This window comes from Lolium rigidum, chromosome 6 (assembly GCF_022539505.1).
Source record: "Lolium rigidum isolate FL_2022 chromosome 6, APGP_CSIRO_Lrig_0.1, whole genome shotgun sequence".
NCBI classification, from domain to species: domain Eukaryota; kingdom Viridiplantae; phylum Streptophyta; class Magnoliopsida; order Poales; family Poaceae; genus Lolium; species Lolium rigidum.
This window is the reverse complement of record NC_061513.1, coordinates 339,124,015-339,137,241: the sequence shown is the minus strand read 5'-3', so window position 1 is coordinate 339,137,241 and position 13,227 is coordinate 339,124,015. Positions and strand designations below refer to the sequence as shown.

Sequence of the window (13,227 nt, the reverse complement as noted above, 5' to 3'; positions counted from 1 at the left end):
GTTGTGTTCCGGTGCCAATGTTAGGTTCAAATAAATCAAGGCAGAAAGCTAGAAGGATGTTGCTATTATTAACAAGCCTGTAGAATGTAGCACCCTATATTTTAATAAAGGTAAGATACATGTGTATCGTGCTATTCCCGGATCACTGATAGCACATATTTCAAAATATAGTAATCATTGCAATAATATCAAATTACTACATCGTTGATCCAAAGGGTATTGTAAAACCTTACAAATTGCATAGTCACATGGTCTAGCTCAATAAAATATTCTGAACAAACACAGCGGAAAGTAAATCATCAATGAGCCTTCATCATCTTCACGTGCCACAACCAGTCATGTTGGAATGTAGACTCGAGATCCTACCAAGTACTTCTTCTCAGAAAATCCTGCACGTTTAAATATGCAGCCCCACGAATGGAGGTCAGTACAATGATGTACTGGCAAATGACACTTATTTGGTGGTAATTTTGAAATGGCTATCTACATGATATTTGGCTTGTGGAGTTTTGGGCTAATTTGTGCAAAGCCAATTTTATCCTTTATTTTATTTAAAACAAAACATTTTATAAAACTTGTAAAGATGTCGTAAACAGTCTCATGGTTAAACCACCATGAGTTTTTAGAGAAATCACATGGTTAAACCACCATGCGTTTTAGAAAAGTTGTTTCGCAAGTTTTAGATCATTCAGAAAAGGTGATGAGATTCTTACGTACATTCCTTGTCTAGGAGCTCAAATTGTCCATAATCGGGGACACGGCTAAGATCTTAGATTAAACTCTCGAGAGGTTGTGCACTTTCACCTTACGACCCACCCTTCCCAAGAGAAGAATGAGACAAGATCTTTCAGAAGAAGAAATTCAACCATACTTGCTAGACTCGTTCCCTTGGCCGTCTCCACAACCCACTGTCTAGCCATAAGTTGAATCCTCACAACTTAATTAATCTTGGCAGAGCCCATAATACCATAAGGATGCACTAGAAGCTATCTAAAACATGGACGACATAGTAATCTCTTTATTCTTGGGTGGCCAACCACAAGTGAAACTCACAGGCTTAAAACCCCTCACAGGTAGTAAACCCCCACACGATCCCCTGGTTAAACCACCAAGTGTGCGGTCCAGATCAACCACTCTTCATCCGCGAACTCTCATGTGAAAACCCCCACTTAAGTCCACTCGTTAAACCACCAGGGCACGTGGTCCTGAGTAGCCGCCCACCAATCAACCATTTCACCCAGGTGTTTCATTAAGGTTGTTAATTTTATATTTTCAAACACTCACAACCAAATAATGAAACAACATTTGGCATTTGATATTGCAAAGCAAAATTAAAGCATCATAGCAATAGGTTCAGGAGTAGCTACACACTACTAGGATTTGCTAAGCATAGCATAATACTTTACTTTTGAAATCAAAATCCTACCATGCATACTAGTTTAAAACACTAATGCATAAATAAAATAGGGATGATTTGAATGTCACTTGCCTTTTTGGTAATTGAAGATCGTTCACTTCTCTCAACCAAACACGTCGCTCTTCACACAAACTATCAGATAAAATATAGCACAACATAAACACACCAGTCAACAAGAACAACAAAATCAACAAGACAACAATCAGAAATCGCTCTATGATACTAAGGTGTGGCATGAGGTTTGGCTTGCAAGATATAGCTATGAGAGTTGATGGCGTGTAACTCACACGTTCGTTGGGAACCCCAAGAGGAAGGTATGATGCGCACAACAGCAAGTTTTCCCTCAGAAAGAAACCAAGGTTTATCGAACCAGGAGGAGCCAAGAAGCACGTTGAAGGTTGATGGCGGCGGGATGTAGTGCGGCGCAACACCAGGGATTCCGGCGCCAACGTGGAACCTGCACAACACAACCAAAGTACTTTGCCCCAACGAAACAGTGAGGTTGTCAATCTCACCGGCTTGCTGTAACAAAGGATTAGATGTATAGTGTGGATGATGATTGTTTGCAAAGAAAAGTAAAGAACGAGTATTGCAGCAGATTTGTATTTCAGTATAAAAGAATGAACCGGGGTCCACAGTTCACTAGAGGTGTCTCTCCCATAAGATATAGCATGTTGGGTGAACAAATTACAGTCGGGCAATTGACAAATAGAGAGGGCATAACAATGCACATACATGACATGATGAATATTGTGAGATTTAATTGGGCATTACGACAAAGTACATAGACCGCTATCCAAGCATGCATCTATGCCTAAAAAGTCCACCTTCGAAGTTATCATCCGAACCCCTTCCGGTATTAAGTTGCAAAACAACAGACAATTTCATTAAGTATGGTGCGTAATGTAATCAATAACTACATCCTCGGACATAGCATCAATGTTTTATCCCTAGTGGCAACAAGCACATCCACAACCTTAGAACTTTCGTCACTCCCCGCATTCACTGGAGACATGAACCCACTATCGAGCATAAATACTCCCTCTTGGAGTTAAGAGTAAAAACTTGGCCGAGCCTCTACTAATAACGGAGAGCATGCAAGATCATAAACAACACATAGGTAATAGATTGATAATCAACATAACATAGTATTCTCTATCCATCGGATCCCGACAAACACAACATATAGAATTACGGATAGATGATCTTGATCATGTTAGGCAGCTCACAAGATCCGACAATGAAGCACATGAGGAGAAGACAACCATCTAGCTACGCTATGGACCCATAGTCCAGGGGTGAACTACTCACTCATCACTCCGGAGGCGACCATGGCGGTGAAGAGTCCTCCGGGAGATGAATCCCCTCTCCGGCGAGGTGCCGGAGGTAATCTCCAGGATCCCCCGAGATGGGATTGGCGGCGGCGGCGTCACAGTAAGGTTTTCCGTATCGTGGCTCTCGGTACTGGGGGTTTCGCGACGGAGGCCTTAAGTACGCGGAAGGGCGGAGTCGGGAGAATCACGGGGGCCCCACACGCTAGGGCCGCGCGGGCCCCCTCTATGCCGCGCCGCCCTAGTGTGGCGGCGCCCCGTGGCCCCACTTCGTCTCCCCTCCGGTCTTCTGGAAGCTTCGTGTAAAAATAGGCCCCTGGGCGTTGATTTCGTCCAATTCGAGAATATTTCTTTACTAGGATTTCTGAAACCAAAAACATCGTAAAACGACAGAATCGGCTCTTCGGCATCTCGTTAATAGGTTAGTGCCGGAAAATGCATAAATATGACATATAATGTGTATAAAACATGTAGATATCATCAATAATGTGGCATGGAACATAAGAAATTATCGATACGTCGGAGACGTATCAAGAGTTTGGATGGCAAGTCACATAATTAGAAAAGTAATGAACCATTCAAGATATAACTGAATAATCTTTATGATTTACAAAAAGCATGAAAAGAATTTGGAACGACTCATGTGAATTGAATCACATAGGTGACAAATAGTACAACAACAGTATGACAACAATTACTCAAAATAGTATAATTTACACATAGGCTTGGGTATGGATTTGTGATATATTGAATTACTCAATTAACCCATTTGTAAATTGAATAGTTCAGTATAAGCCAATAATATTAAGTGGGCATATGGTTGAATATGTATGAATGATATTTAGAATGATGGTGGCTGCTTGGCCTCAAAATTTTCTTGGACAAAAGGATTAACTTGGACCAGGGTTGGATTTGGAAGATATGGTCATGTCAATGGTTTAAATGTTTCTTTGAAGCATTCAACTAGTCTCAAATGTCATTTGACATAGTGAGACAACACTTATCAAAGTAGAACAAGATCGCACATAGCATTGGGTATGAGCTAACGATATATTGAACTACTCAAATAACTCATTTTAAAATTGAATATTGCAAACTAAGTGGAATGATTGAATGGCATGAGGTTATATAGGCATGAGTGATATCGGGATTTGGTTCACGGAGCCTAATAGATAACAAATGTTCAACACATGTGATATAGGGTAGAGTATCTCCCCCTACTAAAGCAAGGTAAAATCTAAACTAGGACATGTAACACTTTTACTCAATAAATCAATTGTTCTTTCAATAATATGGACTAGGATAATATGTTTTGGAGAGAGGTGGGTATGGAATATGATGAATGTGTCTAAACGATATTCATATTCGAAGAACGAAATCGCGGACCATAGAAATACCGCGAAAACAAAGTGTGCTAAACCGACATGCAAAATGTCTAAAATGATCTACGCATTTTACTGATTCCAACGATATAAAATTTGTCGAAAACCGACGTGTAGAACTGAAGGTATGGATTTTATAATTCGCGGTTAAGTTCTAACGGTGTCCAAAAAGTTATCCGAACAAGTTGCTCGGATAGAAAAACTTCCTACACGAAAATTGTAAAATTTAATTTCAAACTCAAGCGTCAGAGAAATCATCTAAAACGGAGCCATAGATCTGTTGTTATGGAATTTCAAAGTTTGAGCTAGTACAAACTAGCTAACATGATGGATGGATGGTCACACGTAGAAAAAGGAAAAAAAACACCGTGACAAAGGGCATAGGGCATTGGTTCAACATTTTGTCTAATCACGGTCACATGCGCTACACATCCAACGACATGGGAAAGTAGCGGCGTACCAGCAGCAGCAGCCCGATAATGACGGCGATCTCGGATGTGGTCGATGGTGGCTCTCCGGCGATCTTCGTGGTGTGCAAGACGTTCGGTTTGCTCTGTCGCCGGCATCGAGGATAAAAGACGGTGGCAGCGGCGAACTCCGGAACAGAAATATTATCACCAAAATGGATTCTCTACGTCAAATATACTAAAAATGGTATTCTATGAAAATACAAACGAGGAATAGAAAAGAGAGATACGTGGAGTACCTTTGGTAGCGCGAGAAAAATCTTCAGAAGAATATATCCAAGAAATCCCGCAAATTTTTTTTTATTAATCTAGTTAAATCAAAATAAATGGCTTAACCCGATTTAGTGAATTTACCTATGCCCTAGAGGTCATTATATAGGCTATAGGTTTGGGAAATTTCACTTAAGGAGGTGAGGTGGGATTAAAATGTAGTCAAATTTCGGAGCAGGTAGATAGACCCAGAAAATTCGGCCCAGAAAGAAAAAGGAAAGGGCGAAGGCTGGGAAGCTGGGCTGGAAAGAAAAAAAAAAAGGAAAATGGGGCAGGGGAGGCGAGTTGGGCCGGGTGGAGGCGGCCTGGCTGGCTGGCCGGGTGGGCTGGCGCCAGGGGAGGCCGGGTGGGCTGGGGGCGCTGGGCCGACCGGCGGCTGGCTGGCTGCCGCTCGCACGTTGGGCCGAGAGGCAGCTGGCCGGCCCGATCCACCTCGTGTTTTTTTCCTTTTTTCTTTTTACTTGCTTATTTTATAAAAAAAGTTTCGTAACTTCGATTTGAGTGAAACAAATTTTTATAAGTTTTAAAAAATTATTTTTCTCAGTATAGGACAGCATAAAGACTTAAATTTTATAAATTATTATTTTATATCATTTTATTACTATTATGCCATTATTATGGCTATATACGATAGTTTCAACATATGCAAACCGAACAAGTTTGCAAAAATCAAAATAGTGTTTTAGGACACTAGGTGACCTGTTTAATATCCATTTGGGAAAATAAAATAATCATTTTATACAATTGGCCTATATGGCTACTTGGGCATTACTTTGCAAATAGAGTTTTCTCGGTTTTGTTTTTCTCAAATAAAAAATCCATTAAGGATTTGAAAACCTTGAAAGCCAAGCTTTGTTTGATTTTGAAAATACTTTGAAACCAAAAGTCTTTGAAAACCTCATTTTGGAATTTACTTGTAAATAAATTTAAAAAAAATTAATTCTTTGTGAATTTTCAATCAAGTTCAAACAATCAAGCATTAAATTTATTTTTATTTTACATTCCACAATTTAAAAAATTTCGGGATGTGACACAGAACCGCGCAAAGTACTACTAGGATGAATATCGCTAGAGCGGCAGTGTGCATTCGGCGACACAGTTAATTTTCTCAACCCGGGTTCCGGCGATGTGGTTGGCATATGTCGAGATTGCAGGGTTGATTCCAACAATACAGATCTCGGTTGATCGGTGGTTTGATCTAATCTCTATTAATATTCATAGGAATCCATTTTAGGCATTCTAGGTCAGATTTGTCCTTCTCCTCCATGCATGTTCTAGGCTTTGAGCCTATCAAAAATCTTCTCCTTTTACTGCCGATTTTGAGCTGTACAAAAGCTCCAATGGATGGTCATGATATATCTTGACCTCGGAGAAAAACTCTATGATAGCAAAGGATGGTCATGATGGAAAATCCAGTTGCTTAGCAGGACGTGCTAGCAGTTCATTGTCCGATCAGTAGCGAGGTACAACCGTACGAGGACGTAAGGTGATACATGCCCATAGTTTCCAGCCGAGGGTCCGAAAGTTTCAGCACCTTACAATATCATGTCCGGTCAAAAATCCTGAGTTGTACTACTTGCAGCCAAATGTCAAGTGATAAAACTATAGTTCAAAATGCTTGACTTGCTGTGATCAGATGCTCTCATATTTAGAGCATGAAATGTTTTCTGCGTGACGAATAATTTACATGGTAATTTGCATCCAATATATATTCATGTAACTATGAACACCATCACTTTCTTCACCCGAATTCATGCTATATATGGCTTTAATAAATTAGCATCCAACATCAATCAAGTACATTTATAACAATCTTTAGTTGGTCAAACAGATAACCATTTCACGTCGATTAAAGTCACTCCTTGACTAATGCGACCGATCAGATCTTGCAAATTCATGCACACAACTTAATTTTTCATGCGTCTTATACACTTTCATACTGACAATAGAGTTAATAAAGAGTTCCCTCTATAGCTCGCGGGTTATGCTTCTAGTTCCCCATAAAGGAGCACACAACCATAACAAGGATATAACCAGGTGGAGTATCATCTGATGAAGTTCGACATGCATCATTGATGCAGCCCACATCTATGGCTGCATACTAAGGAGTGCTTCAAATCAAAATTCCACCCATGTTATAAGGATAAAACAGAAAATTATTTCTGAGATTTACGCAGCAAGACATGCATGTAACCAACAATCTCATATATATAAGCACTAAACTACTCATAAAAATTTGGTAGAAAATAGTAGTTGGACAAATTTGGGTGATCATACAATCCCAATAGATAAAAGACTCATTAGTGGCGCACCAAAAACCACATTCTGTGGCGCATGGGCGGTGCGCCACAGAATTCTCGCCACAAAAATAAGAATTCTATGGCGCACGGACCTATGCGCCACAGAAAATATTATTTTTGTGGCGCATCGGGCGGGCGTGCGTCAAGGAAAACTTTATGTGGCGCACCGAGCGGTGGTGCGCCACAGAATTTTTTTTGAATTAAAAAAATGGCGGCCAAATCTAGATCAAGATCTGTGGCCGCCGGAATTTCGCCGGATTTTTTTTAAAAAAATTCCGGCCGGAGGTGGGTGATTCGGTGGGTGGAGTGGGTGGAGGAGGAGGGAGAGGAGGCCGGCCGGATGTTGTTGGTGGAAGAGGAGGTGGAGGTGGGTGGAGGAGGAGGTGGTGGTGGAGGAGGAGGGGGAGGTGGTGGTGGTGGTGGTCGCCGAAGGAGGAGGAGGTGGTGGTCGCTGGAGGAGGAGGCCACCGGAGGAGGAGGTGCTCGCCGGAGGAGGAGGAGTTCGTCGGGTGTGGGTGGAGAAGGAGGAGGGAGAAGAAGGGGGGAGGAGGAGAAGGGAGAAGAAGGGAGGAGAAAAAGGAGAAGGGAGAAAAGGGAGAAGGAGAAGTGGAGGAGGATAAGAAGGAGAAGTGGAGGAGGAGAAGGACGCCACCGAAATTCAAATTTCAGCACCAGAATTCTGTGGCGCATGTGCACTTGGTGCGCCACAGATTTTTTTTTATTTTCTATTTTTGTAGTAAAAAATCTTGACTTTGCCATATCTTTTTACTCTTTTCGAATTTGGAAATTCTAAAATTGGCTAACCGATTAAACCCGGGAGAATTCGGATGTAGAATTTCCTCCTGGTCATTTTGATATATTGTGTGTTTTTTTTTGAGTTCATATGCAACCACAAATCCAGTTTGATGATTTTGCAACACAATTTTGCAAAAAAGTCGAAATTTATGTTTGTTAATTTTCAGTGGTACTAGTGACATAATACATGGGCACCTCGAAGGATTTTATTTTTTGAAATTTCTATCTATTTATTTTGTATTCTACAAACATCAAAAAGGCGATCCACGGGGGGCGGTGATGTGGAGTTGTGTCGGGAGCAGAAAAACTTCTGTGACGCATGGAGCTCATGTGCGCCACAGAAATGTGAATTTTCTGTGGCGCACATGGGCTGGTGCGCCACAGAAAGCAAGGTGCGCCACAAAATGTCTTATTTCTGTGGCGCACGTGGTGCTGTGCGCCACAGAAATAGTGAAACCAATTATTGGACCTGGCTGGAGGTGGGTCCACCATATTTCTGTGGTGCACCTGTGACGCACGCAAAACTGATGCGCCACAAAATAGCATCACACCTATAGCTAGTTTCCTACTATGAATGAATGGACATGGGAAAGTCACTTGTGGAACCTTTCACATTCAACCAAAACATTTGTAAATCAGCCCTGATGTGTCCACATTACATAATACTCCATCTTTTCATAAATATGAGACGCTTTTAGATATTTTATAGTGAACTAGATACACACGACTACACACTAAAAGTAGACTAGATACATACTAAAAATATGTTAAATGTATAAAAAGCTAAAATATATTATATTAGTGAATGAAGGAGTAATAAGTAGACAAATATCATATTCCTCCCCACTAATATTGCCGAAACAGCTCCCTGATTTATTACATGGTATCGTCTCAATGAGTGGAAGAAGCACTATAGTATGTGGAAAAGTCCGGTTTGAACCTGGGTGTATGTGAATCCTAGTTGGAAATGCATTTTTCAAATGTTAAAAAAATTTAAAATAAAAATATCCGGGTACGTACGCATGTTTCATGTGTGCGTAGAAATTTTTCGCGGAGAAACCACTTTTATTTCAGAATCTAAAAAAGACAAAATACGTCACATATATACTGCTATATAGCCCTGCAAAATTTCACTTTTTTGCTGAGACAAAATAAAAGGTTTTTTCGTCACGAAACTCATGTTCAGGGCACATATTTGAGATCATCTGGAAAATCATTTTGTGTTTCGATTTTTAAAACATATTTTAACATCACAAATGAAACTTTTCAAAAAGTGGGTTCACATGCCACCATGTTCCATATATGCACACCGTATGTACTTGCTCAAACAGACGAGTGGACACGAGAGGCCGTTTGCGCAGCCCAAAAAGTATCACAAGGCCTTATCCTTCACCGATCAGGCTTGACCAGACTTTGCCTAAGCTTGTAGGTACCGTCCCAAACCAGGAAAGCCCATCTCGTGTCTCCACGGTCGCCGTCCATGAGCGAGCGAGCCCATATTTTTCCACTTTGTTATCTTTGCCGCACTGACTGTTCCTTCTTGTTTGGGAACCGCCTTTTTTCCTTTCTGGGCAGCGATCCCAAAAGCAAATCCCATGAGTACGCCCTTTCTTTGATCATGGTCTTTCATGGACGATGTGTGGGTCACGGGTCCGATTCTTCAAAACGAAGAAGATATCGGTGACGAAATGCTGTGACTGAGCTGCGTGGTGCTATCATGGCCGAGGATTTTCTAAGATGAACATGGTTTCTGGGCTCATGATGAGCCACAAAAGATGGTCATGACATTGCTTGGACCCGTCTCGTTCACGATGCATCTCGATCATGATCTAATATATATCTTGCAGGGATGCATCTGGGTCGCTCACGGAATGAAATCCTATGTGGAAAGCGATGTGTACTGAGGTACCGTGATCACGGGAAAAAAATAGTAACATGTCCTAGTGTGCTTATGTAGTCAGGAGGAACCAAGGCCATCCCCAACAATACAAAGCAAATCTTAAGCTAGGGTTTGGCAATATCGTCGCTCGATGCCGGCGTGCATATGCCTAGTCATTGTTGTCATCGTCGTTCTCGACCTTGATGGCAACGGGTGCGAAAGGGGTGCGGCTGTTGCGGCTAGACTTCGCTGACCCCGCCGACTATTTGGCCCATGGCAAGCAGAGTGCCACACCTCCCACTGGGAGTGCGGATGCTGCAGGGTAGCTGGCCTCTGTTTCCTGTACAGCCTCAGCCTCCTGCTGGGCCACCGTAGCGTGAGCCTGCTCCTCCCCTTGTTGTGCCTCCCAGAAGCGTGCCGTGTGGCGCTCCTCCTCCCACACGATGTCACACATGGTGTCCTCCTCCTGCTCCCGCACCATCTTGAGTAAGGATGCGGTCTCAGCTTCCTTACTGGCTGGCCTCGAGCACAAAGCACCTCGACGAGGTGCGAACACGCCGCGAATTCCTGGAGGTCCAAGGCTCGATGTTGGTCTGGAGTTCCCCGTCGTCCTCCTCCACCTGTAGTAGTGTGGTCGCACTGGCCCATTCACCATGTCGCTCGTCTCCTCCTTGATGACCATGGCGATGTCGGCGGACGGGGCCTCATGTGTTGGCGCCCACGGCGTGAATTATGTGTGTCGGCTTGTGTCATGGTCGATCGTGAACTAGGGGTCCCAATTGCGGGACCCCTCCACGAACGTCAGGTCGTCACAAAGGTCTAGCAGGAGCAGCGCGGCCGGGTGCCGGCATAGGCGGGATTGACACCTGATCCATGCTTAGATGCCACTAGTTGGCCAGTTGACATCTGGCCACGACATCGTGGAGTCGGCCTCCCAAACGCCATCGTCACATAAGTGTGGTTGCGCCAGCCGCCCGACAGCAATAGGGTGAAGGCGGTCCCAGCGGGAGTACCCGGCCTAGTTGTCGTGTGTCCCCGTAGCTTCTTCGAATAAGCCATGGTGGTGTGCTTACATCGACGGAGTGCAAGTGGGGGTGGGAGTGGGGATGTGTGCGTGGTGACGACATGCCCCCTCCCGGTCCCAATTAAAATGACTGGCCGCTTTAGCTGTGCCACCGACATGTGGCTCTAGGGAGAGAACATGCGGACGCGCGAAGACACGCCATCTGTCCGTCTTCGTTCGTGACCACACAAAGCAGCGACAAATTTGGACCGGCTTTAATTCACCGCTAACAGCTAGGCATGTGAACAAAAGTGCGTTAATGTCGCTGCTTTGAACCGCGCCGTGCTTTAGACGCGTGCGGCCGAAATGCGTCACCGTATTGGAGATGGCCAGGAGCGTGACATAGCGTCCGTTGGACCTGCACGGCTATACTGGCATACTGCATGTCATCCATCTGCAAGGGATCTTTTTTTTTCAAGGGAACTTCACTGCGCAGTAGAAAAGCACCAACAAACCTTATTTTTTTCCACAAACCCTTATTCACGAAACAGCGGTAAAAAAAACAAGTAACGCGTGAGGAGCGGGGAAAAAGGCAGGTAAAAAACAGCACCTGGCAGGAGAATCAGCAATGCTGGTTGGGTAGCGTACATACGACCAGCATGTTCTCTCCCGCGTCCCTGTCTATTCGCGCAAGTACTGTGGTAGGCCATCCCCTCCTACAAAAGGGCACTGTAAAAGAGAGAGAGCAACAACCGCTCCGGCTCCGGCAGCAGAGAATCAAAGATCGGAATGGGAAACCGCGCCCGCTTTTCTCGACGCTCTTTTCACCCCATGGATTCCACGGTTTTTTAAAGACTCTCCCTGCAGGCGAGAGGCCTTCTGGTGTTCACCGACGACGAGGTCGATACAAGTAGCAGCAGCCGTGTGTACTTCTTGATCATCATCAGACACAACACAACAGCAACTGCCAGTCGCCTCTTCCTCCTGTCGCTCGCGTCCTCTCCTCTCCCCTGTCCTTGTCTTTGTGTGTGTGTCGATGGGGAGGACGCCGTGCTGCGACAGGGCGGCGGTGAAGAGGGGGCCGTGGTCGCCGGAGGAGGACGACGCGCTGCGCGACTACATGCGACGCTACGGCAACAACGGCAGCTGGATCACCCTCCCGCACAGAGCCGGTGAGTGCGCTCTGCTCTCTCTCTGACCGTCCGTGCCGTGCAGTGCCTTGGATTGTTGCTTGATCGTGTTCTTGACGGATGCCTGTCTCGGCTGTGCAGGTCTGCGGCGGTGCGGCAAGAGCTGCCGCCTGCGCTGGCTCAACTACCTCCGCCCGGACATCCGCCACGGCGGCTTCACCGACGAGGAGGACGCGCTCATCTACTCACTCTACAGCCAGATCGGAAGCAAGTAAGTACAAGGAGTCAAGGACATCCTTCGTTTCCGTTTCCTGGCTGCCATGACCGACACGCGCGCGCTGGCGTTTAACCATGCGCAGGTGGTCGCTCATCGCGTCCAAGCTGGAGCGGCGCACGGACAACGACGTCAAGAACCACTGGAACACCAAGCTCAAGAAGCGCCTCGCCGCCGCGGCAACCTTCTCCTCCACCCGCTCCCCGTCCTTCTCGCCGCATCCCGCGCCGACACCGCCGCCCGCGCACGCGCACCCGTCGTCGTCGCTGCTCCCCTTCGCCCTGCCGGCCGTGAAGGCCGAGGCGTACACGTACGACGGCGGCGACTTCCTGGCGCCGGCCGCTGCGCTCCACGACCCGTTCGGCGCCACCGAGGGCTCCACGTCGGCGTCGCTCTCCGCCGCGTCGTCCGGGTCCAACTGGTCTTCCGCGGTCGACAACGGCCCGGCCGACGCCGGCGGCGGCGGCTTCTTCGCCGACTTCTGCACCGCCGCCGCCTCCGACCTCGCCGCCGCCGACCAGTTCCTCACCGGCTTCTACTACCCTCTCGATCCCACCGTCTCCCTAGTGTAGCCGATCGCTACTACCTGTTCTCAAAGTTGCGGTAGATCAATGTGGCACACGCCTGCGTGCGCACGTTCTAGGTGTTCGTCCCGATCGCCGCGCGTTTCCATGCCGTCTCTTGGTCAGTGAATTTCAGTACTGTACAAACTTTGAATCGCTATATCAGACAAAGGAAGAGATGCTACTTTCAGTTTTCTTCTATGGTTTCAATGTGGGGTGCATCGATCCATTAGCAAAATTCAGAACATGTTCTTGCGGCCGTTTTTACGTTCCGAATCTTCAAGCACAATGAGTGACACATATTACATGTTTCAGTTTCAGCTCTTCGATCAAAGTTTCAAATTCTTCTAGGCAATGAAACAAAATTTGCTCCCACTCTCTCTCCGATTCTTGCACATTCTGCACACATGCTACGA

At 45.4% G+C, this 13,227-nt stretch overlaps 1 protein-coding gene across 1 annotated transcript; it reads left to right on the top strand.

Annotated features, from left to right (window-relative positions):
- The first annotated feature begins 11,865 nt into the window (after window positions 1–11,865).
- LOC124659010 (transcription factor RAX2-like) lies at window positions 11,866–13,006 on the top strand. The gene is made up of 3 exons (XM_047196980.1): window positions 11,866–12,016; window positions 12,116–12,245; window positions 12,334–13,006. The coding sequence occupies exons 1-3, from the start codon at window positions 11,881–11,883 to the stop codon at window positions 12,818–12,820; spliced, it is 753 nt and encodes a 250-aa protein (XP_047052936.1). The 5' UTR covers window positions 11,866–11,880; the 3' UTR covers window positions 12,821–13,006.
- Window positions 13,007–13,227: the final 221 nt, after the last annotated feature.

Coding starts and splice junctions, on each gene's coding strand:
- LOC124659010 (XM_047196980.1), top strand. CDS start 11,881: ATGGGGAGGACGCCGTGCTGCGACAGGGCGGCGGTGAAGAGGGGGCCG. Junction 12,017..12,115: donor CACCCTCCCGCACAGAGCCG/GTGAGTGCGCTC, acceptor TCGGCTGTGCAG/GTCTGCGGCGGTGCGGCAAG. Junction 12,246..12,333: donor TACAGCCAGATCGGAAGCAA/GTAAGTACAAGG, acceptor AACCATGCGCAG/GTGGTCGCTCATCGCGTCCA.